Genomic DNA, 23,127 nt, shown 5'->3' with positions numbered 1-23,127 from the left:
AGACTGGGGGTGGGGAAAGTGCCTCTGGCTTCATTTGCTCTTTCATTCAGGCTTTGATCACTATGTTTAGCACGTGAAAAATTCCTCAGTGAAATAGTGGAGAACTAAATAATCACAGACTCAAGACGCTTGGCTCATCTCTCTAAAGCACACACTGTCAGCCATTTGATTCTTAACGTACGACAGTTTTTGCCTTTATTCATATCCTTGAAACAAATTTAGAGATGTCACATTCCTTCCATTCTTCACCTATGATTTGAGAAGCTGCCTTGATTTCCTGTTGCAGCTGACACTGCCCTTTAAGTGAATGGAAACATTTGATGCAAACAGCAAAGGCAAAGTCAGTCTTAATGCTAACAAGTCAATAAAATTTATCCTCAGGGAAGATCCGTAGCTAGGAACAAGTCCTCAATGGTGGAGCCTGAAGTTTGAAGCTACACATGGGGGAAGCTAAGTAGTTGGTTCAGCAAAGGAAATTAATAGGCAACATTCTTGTCGAGCTATCTACTACCAGCTCAGAACTAAAGAAAAGTTGTAGATATGTACGTTTAAAAAAAAAAAAATTCTCACATGTTCCTTAGGACATAAAATACATGAGTCCTTTCACCTACATCTTCGCTAGGTTATATGGAACAGATCCAATTCTATTCAGTGCCTTTGTGGATGACTGTAATATAAATATTGAACAACAAATACAAAACAGAGAAGCATATTAAATCCTGGCTCTAACTGACTTCTTCCTCATATCTTATGACTTGCATGTGATCTTCTTAGAACTTACTAAAAGCTAGTGCCAAGGAGTTTATGAAAACAGTGCTGCTTGAAGAGTTCAAGATTCTCTTCCTGGGAACCTGGAAAGCTTGCCCTGAACAACCCATGCGTTCACTGTGCTTGTCCAAAGATCCCCAGAGAAGTCGGATGACCCTGAACTGCCCCACATAAACAGTACTTTCGCATTGCTCTGTGGTTTCATAGAAAGGCCTGCCCATGTTATAACCCTTGACTTGTTTCAGTCAGATGCTACCAAGTTATCCTCACAGCAGCCCTCAAAATCTTCTAGCACACGGCAGTAGTGCCACCATTCAGTTTAACAGAAGCCAACAGAGGCTGGATGGCAGGAATGATTTAAGTTCCTGATTGTAATTTATGAGTCCCACCTGACTGCTGAACAGAGGAGCAGTCTGCTGCTCTCAGTTTTTGAGATGCAGACTTCGATAAAAAAGGGCATCAGGCTCACAGAGATTCTCTTCAGAGTGCTCGTAAGGGCACCAGACTGGGCAACAGGATGTGCTGGTTCAGTTCTTAAGAGTTCTGAATGATTCATGCTTTGTGGATTTAAGAGGTTTCTGCTCTCGGCTGTCTTCTCATCCCTCTGCCACAGCCTGTTGCAGAGGATTAGGACAGAGCTCAGGGAGGTAACTTCTTACACTGTCCCAGTGTAAAACACAGGAGATGACGAGTCAGAGTCTGAAGGCTCTGCCACAGATATCCCAAGCAAGCCAGAACTGGACATTCGTCCTAGTCCCCCTGGGAAGGAGAGAGAACTGCTTCTTCTCTGCCATTTGCTAGGTCTATTTAAGCTTTACATCAGAAGGCCTGCCTGGAAAAATAGACATTTCTGCAGTACTTAGTAGAAGCTTAATGAAGTTCAACTGAGTAAGAAGAAAAAAAAGAAGAAGAAGAAAAAAAGCAAGCACTCCTTGAATTCCCAAGTATGCAAGACAGTGTTTCAGTGTGACTTTATAAACCTTTTAATGCAGATTAAAAAAAAAGGTCATTGTATGCAGATATGCTGGAAAAGATAGGCTTCTCCAGGACAAATCTGAATGAGAAGACATCATTTCAGAGTCAGTAGTGCTAGGGCTGCACATGAAACACCTTTCAATTCAGCCAGTCACACAAAGCATCTTATTTTTCAAAAAACACATGAAAATTATTTTTTTTGATCTTACTGGAAGATGAGGGAGTTACCAGTATGAATGAAAATACAGGCAATTCTTAAAACTTACTTTATAGCAAGCCCTGTGTCAGCCATGCAGTGATAGAAAGCAGAAAATAGGCATGAACAACAGAGCAGAGCCAGTGTTCTCCCCTTCAAACTACGGTCAAAGGCTGTGTCACCCACTTCAATGCCAGCCATGCAGATGTAGGCAGGATTCAATTATTTTAGTCATGCATTGGTCCAGCTTCACATCCCTGCTCCCATCTAACATCACATATCGCATGATACCTCAGAAAAAGGGACCCAACACATGCTTCACTATTATGCTGGCAAGCGCCTGGTAAAGAAACCCAGTACATGAAAGCAGGTATTTCTCTGCTGCATACAAATTACATGGGCCTTAGGGCACATAAGCCTCGCCTGCCCAATAATTCACGGTTACTCAACAAGCATTAAAGAATGTAACAGCATGACTGGCTCCTCGGCTATGTGCTCATCTCGGAGTCTTACAAAAAACAATAGGCGACAGCAGTATGGTCTGAAATCATTTGAAAAACATCTTCCTCTGGAAGTCTATGCACTTGTTTTTATGACCGTGTTTACATCTATTAAAGATTAAGTAGCTGTTTGAGTGTGCCTCACTAAGTAAGAACAATTCCTATTCACAGATTGGGAAGACATCCCAGTTTTACCATTCATGTATTTGGGAATTTTTTTGTCTGCTTTTCTTTTATGCAACAGAAAAACAAGGACAGGGAAACATCTATATGGATAAATGCAAAATTCAGTTGACATCAATGTCTATAAGTGGATATTCAGGGCCTGTGAAGAAGCAAGTTTTTCAAAAATACTACTTGCAAATAGAAGCTCACAGAGGGAGAAGGAAGACTAGCACTTAAAACAGGAATTCACTGGGAGAAGAAACAACAACGAAGATGATCATCTTTAGTCAACCCTCAGATCAAAGAAAACAGGACTGTAAAGGAATTTCGAGAGGTCATCTGGTCCACCACTGTTCCAAAGCAGGAAGATCCATATTTTGGTCAGGACTGATTATATAGAAATTATTAAAAACTTTCAGCAATAAATATGGAAAAACCAAGACAGTCTACTCCAATGCTTCAGAATCCTTACCAACAGGAAGATTTTTCTTCACAATAAAACTTAAGCTAAAATTCATTCCCCACTGCAATTTAAGTCCATTATTACTTGCAATATCCATACTGGACATACAGAGCAATTCCCTCTCTCTCAAGTTTATTTCGGGGGTTTGTTGTTTGGGTTTTTTTGTTTCGATATTTAATATATTTACATGGTTATATCTACTCTCATCCCTCTTCTTTAGGCTAAACAATTCCAATCTTTTAAGCTTTCATCATCAGTTATGTTTTTTTCCAGACCTCTGATCAATCAGTTGCTCTCCTCTGAATTCACCTCAATTAACAAAAAGAACTTTGCTTCACAGGAAACCAGAAACTTTCCAGTTCTGCACAGCCTCCGTGTACCTCTTCAGCTTTATAATGATATCTAAAGACAGATGGAATTTTTTTCCGCTGAATGAATTACACTTGTTGCTTATTCCTACTACTAAGAGTTCATTTTCTCAATAGAATACTAGTTGGATTAGCTCAAGGAAATTACATCAACTATTCTCATACATCCCCACTCCTCACCTTCCATTTCCCTGCAAAGCACTAATGATCATCCAGCAAAAAAACCCCACTGTGTAACTTCTAGTTGTGACCAGGAGGGTTAGAGTTGGTTGACCTAGGTATTAATTGAAATGAGTTACAAAGTAGTTTTTACACTTTCAGAGAAACAACCAGTTCAGGGACACCGCATGTCAGTTATTGTTAAAAAAAAAAAAAAGCAGCGCATACAGCTCAGTCTGCTTTTTCACTTTTTTTTAAATATAGTACACTACAGACAGGAAAGTGTTAGCATCATAATTCAAAAACACTCTAATTGTGTTTAGCCAATATAAATGCCTCAAGACACAAAAGTCTCCATTATGGACCCCAGTACAGTATATCAGAATACCAGATGAGGAATAAAGACTAAAAGATGACAAAAAATTATGCGAGAGAACAACTGAAGTGACTTAAGGGAATAAATCCCACTTCAAGCTACTCAGATCCACATTCTTAAATGTGTTAGGTACTTCTGAGGGGTTGGGGGTGGGGTCTAGAGCCATTTCCCAAAGTAAATTATTTGCAATAACAAGACAAAGAGCAAATTCCTAACTGCTTAACTCAACTCTCACTCTTTTCTCACTTTATATGTTAAGGTAAAAATTATAAACTTCAACTCCAAAAAAAAGGCTCGCTTGCCAGAGTATACATATATGCCCAGCCTTGTTCCCTTTATTATTTTTTTTTATGTTTGGGGATTTCCAGGAGAAAGCATTTTAACTTTTGCTACATGCTTCTCGTTCTGTTTCATCTACATTTAGCTTCTACAATCTCACAGGAAGTGTCCAAGATAATCAGACAGGCATCTTATGTTCAAACCTCTCCTTTCAGTTGCAGCCTCATGACAGAAGAAAAAAAAACCACCCCTAACTCCACCCATTAGGGTAGCTAGACCAATGCAAAATTCTAGATAGACAGACACAAAATGGAGTTCAATGCTCCCTTGTAAGTTGAGTTCCAAAAAGCTTAGGGAAGTTCAAAACAAATATTGTAGAAGGAAAGGAGTACGGGCTATACAATCTTAGGAAAATAGTTAATATGGCTTGCCTTGGTGAAGACATTTTCCCATATACACAGATAGGAATCGTGACATCAATAGTTCTACCATTAATGTTCTTAAAACTGGAAGAAGGATCATATTCATCCTCTCTCCTCGTGACATCAGTAGTTCTACCACTAATGTTCTCTAAAACTGGAAGAAGGATGATATTCATCCTCTCTCCTCCCCCAAAAAAGTACCTTTGGAACATTAAACAAACATAGGAAGCACAGAATGAGAAGAATTGACACAACATGTATACACGTATTTGTTACCATAATGACTTCTCCACTATTTTGGTCCTGAAAACCTCCTCCTGGTCCAGGTTTACAGTACAGTAGCAATCCCTCATCTTGTTTGGCCCCGGATATGTAGGAAGATTTTTGGCTTCACCTAAAGACAAGAAAGAAAAAACCCAGAAAGTTTACATATTAAAACGTTATCTATAAATCAGTCAACTAACGCAGTGTCAGTAACATGGCTAAAGCACAGTATTACATTGTATTTCTCTCTCCAAATGTTAAGTCTCTATTAAACTCAGGAGCAGTATTCTGTTTCCAAGGCAGCAGCTCCTGACAGTCACTGAGTTTAAAGCTCAGCAGTAGCCAGCAACAACTCAACCATCTGTTGCATCCGATTTATTCAGATGTATTTGGGCGTGTTTAGGTTTTGACCAGTCCTCCCGTAAGATACCAGGAACACAGTAAAACATGGTAATAAAGCTTTCTGATATAGCCCACTGATTTTATCCTAAAGGCATTACCAGAACACTGCAAATTAGGACTGACCCCCAGCTCCACCACTCTCCTCAGAAGTGGAGATGGAAAACAGTTACTTTAGTTACAGCCAACAGCCTTACACCACACATTGGACTTCAAAGCACTTTGATGAGGTAATTAGCACTTGTGAGGCTGCCTAAGGTCCTCCCACAAAGGTACCATGCAAGTCATGAATATTCTTCGTAACAAACATTTGTTTCAAAACTGCAACAAGAAACATGTATGTCTGTATCCCATATTTAACCAAAAAAAAGAGAAAGTAAAAAAAAAAAAAAAAAAGAGACAGGATCGAGGAACTAAGGGTAACCAAGAGACTACAAAACCGAAGAGCATAAAACAAAAATAAAATCACAACTTTCCCCTCTGCATATCCATTAATAACCAAAGCTGAGCACTAGATTTCCTTGGCAGACTGATAGAATTGAAACTCTGACAGGAAGCTGGGTAGTGCTCCTCACGGCTTTGCTAAAGCACCTTAGCACTACGTGGATGAGTGAAACACAGGTTTGTTTGCTAGTAGAGAAGGGAACTCTAAATGACAGTAACAAATACGACTTTTTATCAGATGTCTGCAGCTAAGCTGAAGTGCATTTTACTAGACATGTGCCTTTCCCGGTGTCCAGCTCCCAAATAGCTTTCTACTATTAACAGAATCATCTTGCTGCTTTCAACCCTATCTTCAGTAAAGACATACTTTTTCCTTTCTGCAGATTTGTTCAACAGCACTCTGATGCATGTGCACGTAAATACTGAAGAACTACAGCAAGGAAAGATTAAGTCAACCTGCATCCTCAGCTTTAAAGGAGAAGCATAAAGTGACACACAACTCCACATCTTCCTGCCTGTGATCTCTTTCCGGCACACTGTTCACACACTTTTGCTAACTGACTCATGACGTGCCCTTGGAAATGCCATGCATCCACACTTCTCACAGATGACCTGTATATGGCTGATCATACATGCATACGTTTTCTAAAGCTAACCATAGAACATATAAAAAGGCAGTTAAAAGGGACATGAAAACATTGTTTCAGATAGTAATGCCACACTTCAGAGTTCTTCTGAGTAAGTTTGCTCTCTCAGCTCAGCTGATGCAACTTGAGAGCATTCTTCCCACTTCCTTTAGAGTTGTCAGACATCATATTAAAAAAAGCTGTCTCCCCTGTAATTCAAAGGTGTGACTAGAACATCTGTTGGCACACCCAATGTGGCTTTAAGCTAAGCTTAAGTGTTAGCAACAGTTTAACTGCAGCCGCTCTAGCCAAAAATATATTGAGGATTATTGATGGCTTGCTCAGACAGCATCGAAGTCTATTCTGCCGTGGTAAATCTCCAACTTTTACTCTTGTTAGTTTGAGTTCAGAGAAGTTACAAATCAAATGTACTAGCCTCACACAGGCTAAGGTCTCAGAGTTTGTCTCCCCTCCCCAAGTCCTGACCATCCAAATTTCCCTCATCTATTCTCATATTAAAGTCACGTGAAGCCAGCTTCTCTTCTGGATGACTGGGTAAAGTTCCCCAGAGAGTGCGAGCATGTGTGTCAACAGGAAGAGTTTCAATAGCAGAACGATAAGGAAGTCTTCCTCTGGGGCTGGCACACTATTCTCACGGTTCTTCCAAGAGAACAGGACAAATTTTTTCAAGTTCAAAGTTAAACAAAAAAAATATGCAGTATCCCTTTTTTTGCACTCCTCTACTTCCTACTTCAACACGAACACACGCACATGAAACCAATTCTGGATTTTGTGATCTCAAATTCCAGTTTTCTGAAGTGCACAACATTCACTTAAGTGCTTAAAATTAATACTTAGTGATGCTGGAGTAGTCTGTAAGAACTCTATTTTGAAAACTCAGCTCTCTCCATTGTTAAAAGACTTACAGTAGAAAACCCAATAGCATTGAAACCTAAAGGCAATGCAAGGGAAGACACCGTTTAGCATCACTGGAAAATGACTGCCTGCACAGTCTGTACAGCAAATTAAAGCTTACCAACATCACAGTATTAGAAAGTGGGGCACAGAGGGAACATAGAGGGAGAAGACATTTTACAGTAATTTCTTTCTTCAAACTGAAAAAGGCCCTGAAAAACCACTGACACTAGAACAAGGGATTAATAGAACAACCCAATATATTAATCATGTTACTGACTTGAGGTGGAGCTCACAAAAAATAAAAAAGAAAAAACCCACAATGGTTTCTTCCTAATGCTGGCAACAGCCAATGGCTCTTTAGATTCCTCCAGCACTGAGCAGTTGAGAAAGAAAAATTTGTCAAGCTTTCAAGCATAGCTAAAGACTCAGCTCTCTAGCCAGACATTTTATGTCAACAAATGAGCTCTATTAGAGCTTCAGTTGCTCTTCAGATTCCTCCAAGACAAAAACGTTCCCTCTGTGGCACTGTTTTGCCATCTACAATGAAGCTGAACAATTTGCTCAGTAGTTTTTTGGTTCTCCGACTACTGAAATGAAAAAAAGAAAGCTCAGAACACTTGATACAGTCATGCACCATTTCCATATTCTCAATAACCTGAGCTGATGAGATCATTTAATTTGGGCAAGAATTAACCTATCTGTATAAAAGAGGCATCTTCATCAATTGTATTTTCAAGATGCAACTCTGCTTCCCCCCCCCCCCTTCATATTTGGGAAGTACTTGTATGCTGGAGACTTTGGAGAGGGTTTGCAGACAAAAGGTCAATACACTCACCTTTAAAACCTTTGGTTTTCCACTTCCCTAAGAAGAAACAGAATATTTCCTAAGATGTCTAAGACCTTGACAATTTAAAATTCGTAAGTACTTTGTTCATAGCGTAAGGCTTCCATTTGGAGCCATAGTGGCAGAATAATTGGTTCAAGTTCGCAACAGCTTTTCTCTCTATCCCTGCACTTCTAATATACATGGTCCTAATTTAACTGTGTGATGCACTCAATTTAGCACTAAGTACTTAAACCTAGCAAAGCTAATTTTAGCTATGGAAAATTTATCATTAGGTATTTTGGACAAGTCTAAAAAATAGACTACACAATTCTGAATGCCTCACTGACTTGCGGTCTTCTCCCCATGAATACTAGGTTACTACAGTTTAAAAATGGACTACCATGCCAGCACAGATAGATAGGTTAGCTTGACCTAGGCAGAGAGAACATAAGAGGCTGAAAAAAAAGAGGAAGGAAAAATTCAAAATCGTATTTATCTTCCTTGTTCCTTCCAATGTTATACATTCCTGCCCTGTTAAGACACTGGCAATAAAAGGGAAGCAAGAAAAAAGGGCTCTCCTGCATATATGGCAGATAAGAGCACCGCTTAGATGCTTGGGAGCATAACTGGTATAAGCAAGAAAAACTTTGAAGATGTTTCTAGGAATAAACAAACATATACATACATGTATACATTTCCTTAAGGTTTTGCCACCTCTTTTGAAGCATCTCCTATTTTTAATTGAATTTACATACTTGGCATTATGTCATCTTTGATTTGACATATTTCTCCAGGTGCAATTTTCTGAAAAGCAGAGAATGTAGGACAGCCAGGCCTTATTTCTATCTTTTCAAAAAAAAATTGCTGCTCCTGTGCTTCTAAGTATTGGGTCGCCAGCACACATCTGCCAATCTGAGCGCATTAAGGAAGACTTTATAATGTGTCAACAAATATAGCTTTCTGCCTTTTAGCAGAAACATATTTGATTTTATCAAGATGGCATGGGAGAATCATCTCCCAAACTATTTCAGAAAACAAACAAGCAAACAAAAACCTACCTCCAAAAATTAAACCAAATAAAAGCAGCTGAGCTTTCAATGCCACAGCATTTGACTTCAGGGAGCTAGCTGAAAGACTTGAGTACAGAAACAAAATAGCTAAAATCTGAAAAGGGCAACATATCCAAACCAACAACAATCCACTTTGTTTCTGCCATATTCAGGAAAACACTCTCCAAAGCAGCTCGTAGGCAAGCATGTCAAGAACAAAAACAGAGCAGCAACATATGCCAAGAATGGAAAGCTGCTTCTGCTCTCCCTTAAGCTCTCTATACCAGTACAGATGCTGGAATCTGAAAAAAAAAAAAAAAAAAACCAAAACCAAAAACCAAACCAAAAACCAAACCTCAACCACTCCTTTCAAGTTTTCTTTCTTCTGAAAAAGCATTATTCCTTCAAAATCCATAGATCAAGTAAAAACAGAAAAAGGAAAATGTGTGTACACACAGAGCTCCGATTCTCTATCAAAATTTATGCTTAAGAAGCCCCTCATGCACAAAACCCAGCACATATGTAAAATATAAAGATGCCAGCGAGTTTACAATCAATGCTAAAAGTAATTTTAATTAAAACAGAAATATAATACCACTCAATGTTGATAAAAACTTGCCGAAAGAGAAGCACATTAACTTTTGTGTCTATACATTAATTTAAACTGATCAGAAACAGTTGCATTAATGTTGAATGTTGAGAAAGCAGGTCATTTTTTGCAAGGTGTGCTTTTTGGGGGTGAGGTGGGGATAAGAGGAAGGGTATGATTGCAATACTGCAAGAGAGAGATATTGAAAAAATAATCCCTTTTAATATTAACATGATCACAGAATTCTTCTATTCACATCAGAAACCAATTTTGTTACTAAACAGTCAATGTGATAATTTGTGAAATTAACATAATGTTTGAAAGCAGAATATACAGTTATATTTGTATATAAATCCTACACGTAATTATACTGTGTGTACCTCTCAGAACAGAAAGTTTCAATTCATTTTTGCCTTTCAAAATAGGAAAAAGCAATAAAAAAATTTGAAGTTCCAAAAACTGGTGTACCCAGTGTGCGACTATGGAGTTATGTAAGTAGCTTAGTATTCTTGTGTACTTTTGTAGTGACCTAAAAACAATAAATGCTTTTTAAGCAATATAAGCCAAACGTCAAAAATGTTCTCTCCCCTCCACCTATGTATACAGGTCACACAGCCTCAAAATAAGGAAAACACATGAAATTCATAAATATCTAATCAAGAAAATTGATATATTTAAAAAAATGAGATTTCTTTTAAAACAGATGTGGCTAGAAACACTATTTGTCCAACAAGCTCTCTTTGCTTTAACCATAGGTATTTCTGTTTGCATACACATACACACTTTGCTCTCATGGAGAGCCAGATTGCATTTGATTTCTAAACCAGGTCAAAAACAGCCATCTGTGAACAGATTTTGATGATCTGGAAAATGAGATTTTTAGATGACCTGTTCTTAATCTAAGCCTTTGCCTGCCAGCCTCTTTCCACGTGAAATGTTCATCACATTAGAAGACTCAGGGAAAACACTCAACAAAAAAATACTGATGACCTGGGCTTAGCAACAACCCCAGAGCAACCTGATACCACAGCGAGGGCTGCTTCAGCAACTAACCAGCAAGGAAACAAAGCACACTACATTAATTATAACTTTTTAGACAAGAGCATTACACGGAAACTCTCTTGGCTTAGGGGCAATAAGCAGCATCAACCCCAAATCCTTTTGCACTAAACTGAAGACCACCACCAGCTGATATCTCTGTGCCGAAAACTATTTATATGTACTTAGACCTAGTACTTATAGTGGAGCTTTACTGCCTTCACAGCCTAGTGACAGAACATTTGGCATCCATTAAAATCCCTTCTGGCAATCCACTTCACCAGTACACACAGTGCCGTACTACTACACTACCACCCTTTCCCCTCACATGATTAAACTTATTCTATACCAGTTATGAACCTTCATATAGATCCTCCTCTGCTCCGAAACTTGTTCTGAGACAGCAAGTGACAGGCCCTTCTGTCAGCTGTAACAATAGCTAAGCCTAATTGAGCTATAGCCCCCATGGTGGACAGACTCAAGCCTATCACTTGGAATGGCTGGTAGCCAAATTCCCTCTTTCCCCCCTCCCTCTGCATGAGCAGACATCCCAGTTCTCCTTTTGCAGCCCTGAAGCTTCAATAAACCATCCAAATATCTTGCTTTTACTGATCTGGACATAACAGAAGCAGCTGAGAGTATTTTCACTGGAGAGCAATAAGAATCTGCAGACTGATAGCCTTACTTTTCTTGTAAGAAGCAACGAACACCGAGGAGGCTCAAAAGATCTTGTCATGATCTCAAGTACTTAAGTGCTCACAGCACAAGGGCTGTTAATTAAATCCCAGGGCCGGTAGGAAAGAGGTCTATACAGCAAGTTCCATGAGAGCTGCTTGCAAAATTATGACTTTAGTTCATACAAGAGGAGAAGCATAATTCTCCTCAACTCATTAATGTAACTGGTTGCATGCTACTTGCCAATATCGTGGTCTAACAGCAGGAATCTGGTTTCTCTAAAGATTCCCTTAGGATGGTAACTTAATCCCACAAAATAAAAACTGTACAGTCCAGCTGCTTTGTAACAAGACTGAAGCTATTTTGTGTAAAAGGACACTTTGAAGAGATCATTTTAAAGTAAGATACTGCCAGGAAAAAGGTGTTCTCAAGGAGTTTTCATTCAAATTCGATTTTCCTGTGGCACTCTGGGGTTAGCATTCCAGATTTCTTTGATGTGACTTTCTTGTATTTCTGCAGTAAAAAACTGATGAATTAACCAAACTGCCTCTTTATCTGTGCTGATATAATGCTAGACTCAGCTGCCCATGTGCTATTTTTCAATCCAGCTTATATTTTGAAGATGATATCAAGACACATCTCATGCAACTTCCCAGCTGCATTTGATAGAGGCTCTTGAGGTTATTCCTACCAGTTTCAGTAAAGTAGTACTGAAAGGACTGGCTACAGGTTGTTCTGTGCCTCTGAACTGTGACTTTCATTTAGACTGGTGGCTTGTGCAGCTTTTTGCAGTTTTTTGTTGTTGTTTGAGGTGGGGTTTGGGGAGGGGGGGGGGTGTGTTTGGGTTTTGGTTGTTTGTTGTTATTGTTTTTTAAAAAAGAACATCAGCTTCCTAAAGTTATAAAAGACCTTGTCTCAGCAAAGTTTAAGTCACTGAACATCTGTTGTGGGAGGCCATGAGGGAGAGAGAAGACTCAGGCTGCAGGAGGGGCAGAGTAGCTGAGAGGAAGTAACTTTAAACAGGCTATTCCATCATGGAGCTGTGCTGGGCAAACAGCAAGCAAGTTCAGCTATTTTTAGAAGAACAGTATGAGACAGGAAATACAAGCAAATGACTTACAACATCAAACAAGATGTGACCAAAATCCAATAACAATTCAACTGCTCCCTTTTGAGAGTTTTTGTACTTTAGGATAATTGAAGATAGTTGCTCTATAATAAGGAGCCTAGTCATCGCTAAACAACAAAAGTAGTTTTCTCAAAAAACATCAGCATAAGCAAAAAAGGAGTTTCTGTGAAAGTAGGTACCTATTTTTACCTGTTTTCGTTTATATTATTCACACACAAACCCAAAAGCCAGGTGGCCAAAAAAAAAAAAATTTATCTAAGTACATCCCATTTTTTTCTTGTAGATGGAAAAAACTGTAACTGCATGAAAAAAAACCACCACCACAAGTAATGAAAAAGGAATGATGCCCTCTCTTTTCCAGGACATTAATCACTTCTGTCACAAGTGACACTAAAAACTTTTACAGTAACATGAAAAATACAAATCTGCCAAAGGTTGTGTTTTGCTTAGGTTAAAAACTAGTAACAAAAGGAGTGATTGCTGAAAAGTTGAAGCTTTACCGGCAACGTTAAGAAACCATCACTGTTTCCTCTAACGATTCTGTTGTCCACAATTGCTCCTGCTTTAGAATTACTTCTTTAGAAATGTCTTCACTAACCAGAGTTTCACAAGATCAAGTTTATTTCAAGTTCAGTTTGGCTCTTTGGCCGCACAGTGTTCAAAACAAAAAAACCCAAACCCCCTAGCCATTGAGAAACAGGGTGACTCAAAGCACAGCAGTTCAAGGCAATCTTGAAAATCACCTAAGATTTAGGAATTAACTGAGCAGAGTGTCTTCCTCCATATTCAGAACACTCTTCCTATTACAAAATTAATCATCATGAGGGAGAGAAAAATGTTTCAAAATCCCCTCAATTTGCTGCACTTTAGCCTTTCTTCAAAAACAGTGAAAATAGGTACCTTCCTACAAGATCAAATTCCTTTTTCCATGTAAAGTTCCAAACTCAAACATCCTCCTCCAAACTTGCAGTAATTAGCAGCTTCCCTTAAACCCAGTAACAGGCAAGACTACAACTACTTCAAACCTGACACAGTCTCGACATTTCACTAGTCCACATATTCCTCATGTGTTCCTTCATACACAAAGAGCATCGTATGTACTAAGGAACAATGTAATAGTAAATCCTTTAAGAGAAGTTTGAACATAACCAGTTCTCAGACTACGTGCTTACAAATGGTTTTTGAATGAAAACATTAATTTAAGGGAACTCCTAACCTTCTAGTTGCGGTCTCAGGCAGCTGACAAATGCTATGTTGCAAACACGTCTCTGTAATGAACAGAATGCTCAGATTGGGACATTACCGAAATCATTCACATTTGCTTTGCTTTAGTTACTGGATCTTCATTTACAAAGCACTTTTTCCAGTAGAGTGAAACAAAAATAAATCCCACTTGCTCATTCCTAAGGTTGGTGCCTTATATGATCTATAGGTGACTTTTCCATGCTGGTGGACTTTAAAAACATTTTAAATTATTTCAGAGGAAGATTTATTTTACTGTTGAATAGCCTGTATTGCACAGATGCATATTGACAATGCACAAGGCTTTACATAGATGCTGCCAATTTCTTGTTGCTAGCTTGCAGTCCCATTAATTGAACAAAACCAATCACATCTCTCCTTATGACATTTTAAGATGCTTAGAAGTATTTCAGCTTGACTAACAAAACAATCACTTGCCAGTTGCAGTGCTGTGCAATTAAACTCTTAAGACTGCAAATGAGCAAGGATACACTGCAACTGATCTACAGACTTACTGATTTCTTTGTGGAGAGAAAGAGCACAACATGCCTCTACTCTGATGCCCAAACTGCCCTAACTGCTGCCACCACACAGTTTGCCACAATAATTTCTAGAAGTAGCTACAGAACATTCACACATTGACAGAACTGGACATCGCCATCCAAGATCCTAAACATTCAATTTGCCATGTCCATGGGCTTACTAAAGAATTATTTTTTTAAAACACATCAGCATAGGATTCCTGACTCATTGCTAAAGTAAGTTTTTCAATTAGAAAATATAGTTGTAGACAAACTGACCTAGGTATAGGGAGGAAAGGACAACGTCAGCTACCACTGTCTTCTGCATTTGCCCTCTGCAGACTTCTGAATGCTCTGCCATGCTGAGCTGTCACCTCCACTCAGTCACGCTGCAAGCCCACCACCACAGTTCCACTAGGTCTTATGGGGCTCAGCAGAGACACATGCTACAAGTCCTTTTGCCCTGACTGCATGAAGATAAAGTATATTGACATAGATTCAGGTAATAACTTATCTCCAAAGTGCAAGCATTTCTATGTAATTCTATCTGCTCAGTTTCTTAATTTTTTCCTGTTTTCAAAAGAACAGAAGTGTTTTTCCCACTCAAATATTAAGAAAATAAAGAAAAATGGGTATATTTTGGTATGACTTTATGAAAGTACCTTTTCTTCACACATCAGAAACAGCTAAAAGCTCTCTTTCAAAACAAGCTGTGCCATCCCACCTTATGAGAACATTCAGCTAATCTCTTCATATTTTCAGATTCCAATTTAGCATTATTATTATAAATACATTATTTATTCATTTAATCAGTGTTCTCCCTGGGTTCTTGTAGGAATATTCCTTCCCCCTCTCCAGTTAGTGCTTGTTCAACAACCTCTAATGTTAAAGTGCTGCTTTAACAAAGTCAATAGCAGTCAGCCTGCTCAACTGGCTGGCTGAGCTATATTGCCCAAGCTATATTTCTACCCTCCCAAGGCACCTTTGCTGAGTCAAAAGGCAACCAAAGATTTCTTCACAAGGAGAAAGAGGAGATGATGAGGTTAGAGGAACACACTGATGGCCAGAAACAGTGTTTAGTAAGAGAAGTTCTAAGAACATCCTATAATATTTTCAGACTTGTTGACAGCAGAATAACATAGGAACAGTTAACTGTATATGTGACAATGTGACAATGGAAGTAAGGAAGCACCGAAGAAATGAAGAAACAATTTTGGACCTAAATCAGCTGCTTCATTCTGGAGTGAGGGGTGAAAAAAGAAATCAAAAAAGTTAAAATTGTTTCTTTCAGTTTCATAAAAAATTGAAAAGTATTATTAAGCTTCTTTGCCTATGAGTTACAGTGTAATAGTAATGTTTCCCCTTTCCCAGCATCCATTCTCCATAGTGCTGAAGTCCATGCAAGTCTGAAATAGATGCATATGAATAGACTTAAGCATAAATCTATGAAAGCTTCCGAGTTGCAAGCTGACAGCGTACCTGATTATTTTTAAATATGAGCTGTAAGGTTCTACCCACAAATCTAGGGCAGTATACGGGACTGACTGACCAGTGTTGAACAAAACAAACTGTAAAAAACAAGCGAGAAATCCCCCATCCAAGCTCCCAGTCTCCTGAGAGGTCGCAGCTGGGGGAAGAATCATTCAAGCAAATGAAGTTCACATGCACGAAGGAATACCTAAGCATTCACTTGTTCTTGCTTGACCTAAAGTCACAGGGTCAGGTCCCCATCTCAGTATACAAGCCGATTCACTTCGGCTAAAGCTTTAACCCAACATACTCATCGCTGCACTAAAGAAGTAACTGCCAAAATCCAGGGTCATGTTGTCTTCCAGAGGAAGCCAATGCAGTAGGAGCAAATGAACTTCAAAGAAACACAGGTCTCTTATTTCAGTGGTTATTCTTATAGAAATGGGAGCAAGATTCAAAAATAAATTTTGTTTGTAGGTAGTCATCCAGAGGCTGAGCATTTCTTAAAACTCCCAATGATTTTTGGAAGCTGGGCTTTCCCTACGAGCTGCTCATCCACACCCACAAAGTTCATCCAAAGTTGAATTTTTAATGTCTGTTTAGACACTACATGAATCTATCTCATACAGAACGAAAGGAAAACTAACAACCTGAACTAATACTTATAACAGTTGTGAGTGACTTATATCTGTAAGAATCAGCCAAAAATTGGAGACAGAACCAGACCACCACAAAAAGCTTAATAAAAACACCCAACTCTTTGAACTTCCTACAGATAATCTCATTTTCTACCCTACTGGTCTGCACCTTTGTCTACTTTATAAGCATTATCCTACCAGAACACTGTTAACAACTTACAAGATGGAAAATAATGCTGTTCAAAAGAGCCAGAATCAAAGTTTAATATGGAACATTTATTCATCTTTCCTTCTACTCAAGCTTTCATCTATGAACTATGATAGTGCTTATAACCATTTATTTCAGCAACTTCCAATCCTCCACCCTGTCATAACCCTGACTCTCAAGGCACAAACCAGACATTGCTCGTTATTCATACGATTCAACATTCTGTACAATTTAGGTGCCTGCATTAGCTCCTACTGTTCACACAGACTCCTGTGTGAGAGGAGTTGAGGCATGAATATAACTGTTTTTCTGAATCATAATTTGAAAGAGTTCTTCTCGCTGCCTATTGACTGGATAGGGAGCCTAGCCAGCTAACATCAGTGTCCGGGTTGTTTACAGCCACAAAATACGTATTTTCCCCTCTCTCCTCCTACTTCTGATCTAGTCACCTCATACAGCTAATCTTTCAGGCTGCTATTTCCCACAACGAACTATCACCCCTAAATCTTCTAGTACCAAGATAAAGAACCTCAAGAGCCTTTGTAACAACATATCGCACAGTAAGTACTGGAAACTGCCACTGTCCTAATGTTGTCTGAACCCTCCATCAGACCTTGACTCCATCAAACATTTCCAGGTACAGATAATTCTGCAAGGAGAGTTTTTGCACCAAATATTTCAAGTTTGATTCAAGTATCATGATACGAGGCCATCTGTGTTAGTAATTTTTGTTATTACCACTGTTTTTTAAATTTCTGTTTGACAAAGTTCAAGCTACTACCACAATTGCAATGTATTTTTTGTTCTTAAAAGCATAATGAAGGAAGCCCAAGTCTAAGCTAGATGTACTTCAGTGCACTGAACTACTTTAAATTCACCTGCCTTATAGTCAATTCCTTCCTAGTGCCAAGAGTCCTGAATTTAATATGCTAATTTAATGTGGGACTCCAATAATCTATCAGTTACCATGACTATAAAACATTTTTACATTTTTCAGTATAATCATAGAATCACAGAATGGTTTGGGTTGGAAGGGACCTCAAAGATCATCTAGTTCCAACTCCCCCTGCCATGGGCAGGGACACCCTCCACTAGACCACGTTGCCCAAAGCCTCATCCAACCTGGTCTTAAACACTTCCAGGGAGGGGGCATCCACAGCTTCTCTGGGCAACCTGTGCCAGTGCCTCACCACCCTCATAAGGAAGAATTTCTTCCTAACATCTAATCTAAATAATGATGCTTCTGAACTCAAAGAGTAAGGGGGGCAGGGGAGAAGCATGTAACTGGTAAGCAAAGTATTATCCTGCAGTGCAATTTATTTTTTAAACAAGATTTCAAACAGTGACGAATCTGGATTGCCCTGAGAGGGGGAACATCACATGAATCTTGGCCTGAAGAACAAACCTAACCAAGAAAGACTGACTCATTGTGCAGGCAATGTGATGAGAAACAAATGTCAGATTATCCAACTTCAGTTAACTACAGGAAGAGAAAAAACATTTACTTCTTCACTCCTCAGCACCAAGTATAGACAACACAGGCACAATAGTGCAGAAAAACAAGCAAGAAGAGACTGAGCAGAGTCATTTATTTATAAGCAGTGATCAAAAACACAGAGTTCAGAAGTTAGTGTAGCTGTGTGCACCTAAAGCACATCACTGGCATAAGCCACTGAGATTTTGAAGAAACATCTGAGCCAAAGCCCAAATACTCCCCTGTAATTTCTATAAACGCTCGTGTGATTAAAATCTGTATTTACAGGGAAATGTATAACTTTCCATGAAATGTCTGCAATCCAGCTGTTGGGCTTTCATGCAAAGTATACAGCAGGGTATTAAAAATGGAAAGTGACCTACTTTCCTTTTCTAAACTATGCAAAGTGTTAATATAATGAAACTCAATTGATGTTAGTTTTGGTTTATTCTTCTAGTTTCAGTTTACAAGTTAGTCATATCAGCTGCAGAAAAGGGGGGTAAGACATACTGTCTGTAAAGCATTCTGGAAATGTTAAGTATTTTGCATACTTACTGCTAGTGACAAAGCAGAATTCATTTACATATGCAGAAGCTAAGGAACTCAAAAACATGAAGAAGAGAGACAACTGGCAACTGCTCTGAAATACATTCACAAAGTTTTATTTTTATAAGCATGTTCAGTTCCCCAAATCTGTCTAACATGGCACAAACCTGCTCTGACTTTGCTTCAGTAGCAGAGGTCCAACTGTAGTGAGAGCTGTACAAACACAGAAGACATTCTCTTTCTTGAAATGCTTAAACCTACACAAACATTCATACACGATAAGGGAGGATTAAGTTTTAAAAAGGGAAGGGCAGGTGAAGGATATTTGACAGGATGGAGGTATAAAGGCACAGCATTCCCAAAGATAATGCAATACAAAATATATATAGAAATGTGATGTTAATTAAGAAGTCTTACACTGAAAACTTTTCCAAGTCAAGCTAAGGCTCAACTTCACAATCTTAAGGCCGACACAGCTAGTTAGTGACAATGGTTTACTTTAATGACACATAGGCAGAGCAAGCACTGCAACGGAGCTTATTCCTCAGCCCAATAACCAGTAAGGACCCGAGTAAGTTTAAATTCACAGCTTTGAATCCACAGTTATGTGCTGCAACTACTCAGACACCAAAAGCCCAAAATACACAAAACTTTGGTCAACCCTGTCCTCAGCAATTTACAGAACACATCGAGCAGAAAAACAGTGATAACTTACCCCCACATACACCAACTTACAGCTCATTATTCAGAGCCCAACAGAAGTGATATAATACATACCATGTTTTTCTTGCAGGTACAGCATGTACTAGTTTTATCACAAATTTAAAAGTAAATGAAGCTATGGTATCACATGCATCCAGTGTCAATAAGTATCTATAGGCCAAGCTACACCTGTGCAATGTCCACTTGTCTTCAAACCATTTCCTGTAACCCCAGTGCAAATTCATGGCTTACAAAAGAGCAGCAGATTGGAGTCAGGGAACGCTTCTGATAATCATGTGTAAAAAATGTGATTTCTGGATTATATCACACACTTTCACTGTCTGTAACAAAGTTCCTCGCTGACATTTACAATAAGCAGCTGCAAAACTTAAAGCATGTAAATAGACATGCCTATCCAAAGACTATGTGTTGGATAAAAAGATGCCCATTTTTACCTTTTAGGGTAGAACACAAGTTACATACAGTACATGCACACAAATCCGTGTGCATGCTGTAGTCATTATTTTTAATGTTGGGGGATGGGGATGAATACACCAGACATTTGGCTACCAAGAGAGACCAATGCTTCTTTACAAAGATCACCCAAGAATGGAAAGTCATTCAGCTTCAATTAACCCCTTACTCATTCCATGTAGCTCCAAAAATGGTCCACTTTTTTTTTTTCAACGCAATATCACACAGCAGAGCTATTCTGTGCAAGAAGTTTGTATTCCCATGCAAGAAGTTAGCCCTTTTGGTTGGAGATCTGGATTCCACCCCAGTTCTGCTCCAGACTCCACGTGTGGCTGTGCACAGTTAAGTCAGACAGTTAACTTCTGTACTTGAACTACCTCCCTCTCTAGCACTGCATATTCAAAATGCAACTTCAGATCCCTCAGATCGAAGACCGCACTGGAATATTTGCTAATGCAACTGCATGAGATGTTGCAGAAACTCCATTTCAGGGCTAGCTACAAAGAGGCCAGCAAAGCCAACCCAGCCTAACCAACATGCCTTACACCAAAGGACTCTCCGGTGCAGTAAGTAAAGATCAATATCCTCTTGGTCCAGGAAGCCTCTTCCCTACTTAGGTAACAGCACAAGTTGGGGGGAATCAAACACAAACCAGGATTTACCAACAAGAGTAGGACAAGACAAAGCATCTGGTCCTTTTAACAAAAAGGTAAGGCAGACAAACAGCTCCCAGTAACCATGACAGAAAATACCTTATTGTTAGCAGTGTATACTTCCAGCAGAACTGTCACATACATAAAGAGAGAGAAAAAATGGCTCCCAAAGGCTTTATTGTGGAAAGAACACCAATTCAGGCATGAAAAAGGTACTAGAACAGCTGCAAAGCAACCTGGCAAAAAAATGCTTTACAACAGAAATTACTTTGATAGGAAAGACACCCTTCATGGGAAGGTGCCTGAGGTATATTGTATGAAAATAAAGGAGTAGAGGAACTCCAGGAGGTAAGAAGGTAGGCACACAGAACAGAAGTGCAGAATAACACAAACAGAAGCCGAAGAACAGTTCCCACCAAGGCATAAGTTCACCTCAGCATACTCCTGCACTGTTACATCCCAAATAACCACGCCATAACTACCACCCTGCTGCCGGTATTAGATTTAGAAGTTCTGAAGACAGACACTACCTTCCCAGAAGATGAACCATTTGTGAATATGGATGTTAAAAATGTTCAGCACAGGAAAGCATCTCTTCTGACTTTTGCACATCTTTTGAAATACTTGACTAGTGGGGCTTCTGCAATAGAAACTACTTGCTTCTTATTTCCAGCTGTAACTCATTCTGAAATTAAAGTACTCTCATTGTAAATTCAGAAGTGAAGCAGCGGATACACCTGCAAGGGGGAAAACAAATCCAAGTTTGCTATTCAACCAAAGAAACTGACTACAAAGATAAGCAAAAATGTCACTCTTTGAAAGAAATATCTACTTAGATGAGAACATACCAGGTCACTGTTAGTTGCTTATTTCCTGAGAGTTTTTATAGTCATTAATCAGAGCTTCTCTCCTTTGAAAGCCAGATATAGTAGAACAGGTTTCTGTAATAATATGTTCTTAGAATATTCTGCCAGAAAAAGGTAGCAAACACTATTTAATAACATAAAATTTGTAGGAAAGCTCAAAGGCAAGCATTACAACTAATTTTTAATGTTAACTGAATTGCAAGTTAATGTCTCTTACTTTCCTGAATTCCATCACCCTCATTCTGCTCCAAAAGACAAAAAAGTTCAGAGGGGGGTTTTAAGCAGGGAGCAGTGATTTCCTCACCTGTTTCAGTACCACTGTAGCTTCACAGCCACTTGAAGCCACCATGAGCCAGCTGACTGCTTGTCACCCGTCTTCTCCCACGTTGTGCAACCACATACGTTCATGTGCTACACAAACCCATTTTGCAGAATAGATCAGGTCAGACCAGAACAAAACTTGCGCAGCCATTAGTTCTGGCACAGAAGAGGTTCCTGACGGATTTGCACTGCAGACGTTCGCCTTGTCGCAAGAGATGGGGCAGCAATGACAGCAAACAGGACAGAGCTTGTTTATGGTATTAGATATGCATTTTGAACAGGTTTATGGGATGCATCCTCTTGGAAGGGATTTGAGGTTGCAGTCTTGCAATTAGTTGGACTACAGGCTCACTTTCAAGGCTATTCTTAAGAGCGTGTTCTATAATGCCATCATCTAAAGACTCACTCAAAAGCAGCAATGTCTCTAATAAAAAGAAGCTACTCTACTTACAAAGAGATCCAATTTAATCAGTAATTTTTTTCAACTCTACACTCCCTGACCACTACTTAATGCTCTGCCAGTTAGTCTCCTCCATTCACTTTACTGTTGAGCCCTTACTTCAAGTCACTGTTCATCCAGCACAGGTTTCCAGACCTAACAGAATATTTCCCTTTTGTTTAGGCAGAGAGCAGTGAAGAATGATCTATGAAAGCTGATCTATGTAAAACAATACTAAATCTTGTCCGTTCTGCAATGCTTGAGCTCAAATAAGCTGATTTAAACTTGTTTTTTCAAGGTGTTCTTTCACAGTCAACTTGTCTACTTTCACTTATCGTTCCTTTTAATTCAGCTGAATCATAGAATGGAATCACCACTGTGATTGAAGCTTATATAGTACAGCATCTCTTTCATGAGGTCCCTGGCTCCTTATCGAAATTAAGTCTAACATACAATCAAGAAACCCACAAGGTAATCATCTGCTGGCCACCTCAAGTGCATCCGTACCCTACTCACTGTAAGTAACATTAATTCTCCATCTGATAATTAGATATTTTCCCAAAGGTATTCCCTGTAAGTTTCTTGGTGCACATGTTGCACCTAATTCAGTACAACTGTCAACTGAAGAGGCTGTGTCACTGGCTCTCCATCTACACTGCTTTACCTGAGATGAAATATAGCTAGCTATTACCTCCACTTGATCAGCAAACTGAAGCTTGTCATGGTGGGGCCATGAGTTAAGTGTTATGGTTTAGCCGCAGCTGGTAGCTGAGCACCACACAGCCACTCTCACCTCCACCCCTGGTGGGATGGGGAGGAGAAGCAGAAGAAAAAGGTAAAACTCATGGGTTAGGATAACGACTGTCTACTGGGACAGCAAAGGGAAAGGAAAATAACAACAACAGTACTTAGAACATACAAAGCAGGTGATACGCAATGCAATTT

General features: G+C 39.2%; 1 protein-coding gene across 1 annotated transcript in view; it reads right to left on the bottom strand.

The window, feature by feature from the left end:
- The window catches only part of RASA3 (RAS p21 protein activator 3), a 143,711-nt gene that overhangs the window by 94,643 nt on the left and 25,941 nt on the right, over positions 1-23,127 (bottom strand). The window contains exon 2 of the mRNA XM_075739171.1: positions 4,948-5,065. Coding sequence (XP_075595286.1) covers positions 4,948-5,065 — 118 coding nt within the window. The remainder of the gene's footprint in view (positions 1-4,947; positions 5,066-23,127) is intronic.

Source organism: Balearica regulorum, chromosome 1 (assembly GCF_011004875.1).
Source record: "Balearica regulorum gibbericeps isolate bBalReg1 chromosome 1, bBalReg1.pri, whole genome shotgun sequence".
NCBI lineage: Eukaryota > Metazoa > Chordata > Aves > Gruiformes > Gruidae > Balearica > Balearica regulorum.
This window is presented reverse-complemented; position numbering and strand designations above follow the sequence as displayed.